The sequence below is a fragment of the Alligator sinensis genome, unplaced genomic scaffold (genome assembly GCF_000455745.1).
Source record: "Alligator sinensis unplaced genomic scaffold, ASM45574v1 scaffold673_1, whole genome shotgun sequence".
Taxonomy (NCBI): domain Eukaryota; kingdom Metazoa; phylum Chordata; order Crocodylia; family Alligatoridae; genus Alligator; species Alligator sinensis.
Genome location: NW_005842829.1, coordinates 536,780 through 540,987, shown reverse-complemented (window position 1 = coordinate 540,987; position 4,208 = coordinate 536,780). Strand labels below are relative to the sequence as shown.

General features: G+C 49.6%; 1 protein-coding gene across 1 annotated transcript in view; it reads right to left on the bottom strand.

Moving 5' to 3' along the window:
- LOC102373761 (unconventional myosin-X-like) overlaps positions 1-4,208 on the bottom strand; it is a 178,577-nt gene that overhangs the window by 121,768 nt on the left and 52,601 nt on the right. The window contains exons 10-11 of the mRNA XM_025191530.1: positions 2,527-2,630; positions 1,462-1,591 (exon numbers count right to left, since the gene is read on the bottom strand). Coding sequence (XP_025047315.1) covers positions 1,462-1,591; positions 2,527-2,630 — 234 coding nt within the window. The remainder of the gene's footprint in view (positions 1-1,461; positions 1,592-2,526; positions 2,631-4,208) is intronic.

The following is a 4,208-nucleotide window of genomic DNA, read 5'->3' as shown; positions in this document are numbered from 1 at the left end:
GGAAGAGCACTGCATTAACTGCATAGCGGTGATGTGTACAGATTTATGTGGGGGTGGGGAAGTGGGTAGCGAGTGCACTTCTGGCTCAGGGGATGATCTACAGTTTGTCTCCTGTAGGAACAAAAAGACCTGGGGGCCACAGTGCAGACTGAAGGCCAGGTCTGGGGTCAGGAAGGAATTGTACCCCAAAGTCAGACTGCCACAGACTGCAAGATGTTTTGCCTGCCTCTGTAGCATGGGGCACAGGCCTTTCCTAGAATGAACCAATTACTTCTCTGCCGCTGCACTGGCATGGCAGTGACTAGGCTTCTCCCCTACTTCTACCTAGGGCATGCGATAGGGTGGGGTTGCTGTTCTGGATGCTGCAGAGTTGTGTGAGAGCCTGAAGCAGTGATTTCAGGGATTCCTTGAGTTAATACCTGCCTGCATATGCAAGGGACTGGACTCCATGGCCCAGGGTGCAATTAATGTGAACTCCCAACTGCTGAAACAAGGCAGGTTAATGCCTCTGTTGAAGTTTGTCACACACAAAATGAGGAGGAAGCACAGACTAGGTTGATGCAGTGCAAGAGGACTGACGTGATAAACTGTACAAATGTAAAAGTGACAGCCCTGGCCTAGGGGGACAGATACACACACATGCATGTATGCAATCCAAGAACTGGCAGACATGTAAAAGTGACAGGAGACAGACAGACCCTGTGAAAGGGCCTGAGCACTTCACACTGGCCAGGACTCCATGCAGAAGGTGAATGGTTAAATTAGGCATGTGTGTTAAGCTGGACATGTATGTTAGCTGTGTGTTGTTTTCAGGATGCATTTTCTTCAAAATCATTTGTTCTGAGCAAATGGTCCTTGACTTGAAGAGCTGGCTGGATGCTGGTTGACCCTGTCAGTGCCTCCAAAACTCGGTCATTGCAATCCTGACACTGCTTAGTGCCACAGAGCTAAGCAGATACCAGGTGTGCTGAGGCAACAGTAGCAAACTGTAGGCATCTGCAGCCCCAGCCTTGAGGAAGCAACTCCTGGGGGTTCCAGTTGGAGAAAAGCAACACCCCAAGGCCTATGAGTCATGTCCCCCAGAGACCATGAGGGGCTCCGAGGTTCAGCCAGCTCCAGAACTGGAACACTTTTTTTTCTGGTATTTCTAGACCCCCATCTGCTCAAGAGCTCAGGGTTTGCCAGGCTGGCTCAACCGGACGCTGCTAGCTGGGGATCCGGTCTTGGTGACCAAGAGCAGATGCTTCAGAGGGAAATCTATGATGGTCAGCATTATGAAGCTTCTGCCCATGGATGTTCTTTGAGGACCTTTCTCTTTGCACACAGCTCACAGGTACTCATCTGCTCCGGTCTCTGCCCTAGAGGGCAGGGCAGGGCAGGGCAGGGCAGGGCACCAAGGGCTATAGCAGGCACTACTCAAGCCATACGCTCTTTTGTCCATGCTCACAAGATCCCATTTACCTGCTTTGGTGGTGATCTGGGCTCCACCAGCCGTCATGAATTCGATGTTTCCCAGCTGTAGCGTGCCAGACAGAAGCTTGAAGATGTCCCGGACCTCCTCTGTGCTAAACTCCATCACTTTCATTGCGGTCTGTTCAGAGCCACACAGACAGAGTGATGCAGCATCATGCAACTGGACACCAACATCCTGACCATTCAGCTTAGGGCTCAGGATCACAGGAACTCGGGGTGGGAGACACTAATTCAGAACCACACAACCTGCCCCCTGGGCCCACCTGAGCATCTCTCCATGTTCATTAGACCTCTTTCTCCCCTCTCCCTCACACCCACAAAGAGGCATACACATGCGCACACACTTTACATCCATCCCTAGGACTCTCTGCTTCTGGGAGTCCTCCCACTAAGTTTCTGTTTTGCCTACATCAAAATCTCCATTCTTCAAAGGCACTGCTAGCTTTCATGGCTTGTTTTCCAGACTCCTTGATTTTAGTACCTGAAATATGCTTCTCAGAACTTGCGTGCACGTGCGCGCACGCACAGGTTTCTGCCATGTTTCCAGGACAGAGCCAGGAAGTGCTCATGCTATGCACTTTAAGCATTGTAACCAGGTCCCCCAGCTGGAATTGCCACTAGTCTTTGCTTTCCGCATGCCTTTGTGTGCTCAGGAGGAAAGCTCCTTTTCTCCAGTCACCAGCCACATGATCCAGAACAAGCAAAATGCAGAAAGGTGGCAGCACACTGCATCACTCTCAGCCTCATCAGACATGCTGAGCATTTTGTGCTCCATTTCCCCTCTTGCCTGGAAACAAGGGGCTCCAGCCATCCTGGGCACTGCAGCAACTGCATCACGCTGTCAGTGACTCTCACTTTCAGGTCCAGGTTGTCACTCATTTTCATCTGCATAAGTATTCTTCGTCCACTTACATTTTAATTAAAAAAAAAACCCTATCCAAGAGGGATAACCCCACATGGTACCAGACATAAACCCTTTTGGGTGCAACATAATCACTCCAAAGCACTGCTGTGTGACTGCACACAGAAGTTTCCATGAGGTCTAGGACTCACCATGACCTTACTGAACATCTCTGCATCATTCAGGTTCTCGTCATTCACACAGCCAGACTGGTTAAGGTAGCGGTAGCTCTCTGGCTCCGAGAGGGACAGGGCTTCTGCAGTGAGCCAGCACCAAAACAAGAGAAGAGATGAGAGGGAGGTCAGTTCACATGGAAAACGGGCACCCACAGGTACACTGAGGCTGCGGGACATGAGGGTTCAGTACAGCTGGGATTGTGACTGTTCTCAGGCCAAACTTCACGCAGCCATTACCCAGCCACCCCGATCCTGGGCTTCACTTCTAACCCAGGGGGACCACTTCTCTCTCTGCAGCCCTAAGATGATTTCAGCTGGCAGGAATCGGTCAGTGTTTACCACTGTATCAACATGTGGGTCATCTGCAAATTTTATCTGCAGTTACTTTTATATTTATTTCAGAATTACCAACTAAAAAATATGGTACAAGTTGGGACCTAGTACCGAGCACTGAAGAACCCACTAGAAACTTCCACATTCAATGACAATTTCCACTGGGTTAAGCTGGGTTAAAAATGAGCAAACTGACCTATTTAATTTGTGCTTTATTGGTAATGTATAAGCCCAGCTTTTATCATAAGAATATTATATGGTACAAAGCCAAACACTTTATCAGAGTCTGAGCCAATTACATCTGCAGTTACCTTGCTCAGCCAAACAAATTAGCTCATTGATGAATTAAATCAGGTTCTTTTAACAAAAACCTATTTTCTGCAAATTGTGTTGACACGCGTTAATTTTCTTTCCATTCTTTAAGTCTGTATTAACTGAATCCCACACCAGTTTTTCAGTTTTGTTTGGGACTGATGTCAGACCAATCACCCTGGAGTCACTCAGATCATCTCATTTGCCCTTGGTGAAGATGGGCCCACCCCTAGCCCCCTTCCATCTTCCTGGCCAGAGGGCAGGGAACAGCTGCAAGCAGATCTGGACAGGTTGGACACGTGGGCAGAAAACAACAGAATGCAGTTCAACAAGGAGAAATGCAAAGTGCTGCACCTAGGGAGGAAAAATGTCCAGTACACCTACAGCCTAGGGAATGACCTGCTGGGTGGCACGGAAGTGGAAAGGGATCTTGGAGTCCTAGTGGACTCCAAGATGAACATGAGTCAGCAGTGTGACAAAGCCATCAGAAAAGCCAATGGCACTTTATCGTGCATCAGCAGATGCATGACGAATAGGTCCAAGGAGGTGATACTTCCCCTCTATCGGGCGCTGGTCAGACCGCAGTTGGAGTACTGCGTGCAATTCTGGGCGCCGCACTTCAAGAGGGATGCGGATAACCTGGAGAGGGTCCAGAGAAGGGCCACTCGTATGGTTAAGGGCCTACAGACCAAGCCCTCCGAGGAGACTAGAGAAACTGGACCTTTTCAGCCTCTGCAAGAGAAGGTTGAGAGGCGACCTTGTGGCTGCCTATAAGTTCATCACGGGGGCACAGAAGGGAATTGGTGAGTATTTATTCACCAAGGCGCCCCCGGGGGTTACAAGAAATAATGGCCACAAGCTAGCAGAGAGCAGATTTAGATTGGACATTAGGAAGAACTTCTTCACAGTTCGAGTGGCCAGGGTCTGGAACAGGCTCCCAAAGGGGGCGGGGCTCTCCCCTACCCTGGGGGTCTTCAAGAGGAGGTTAGATAAGCATCTAGCTGGGGTCATCT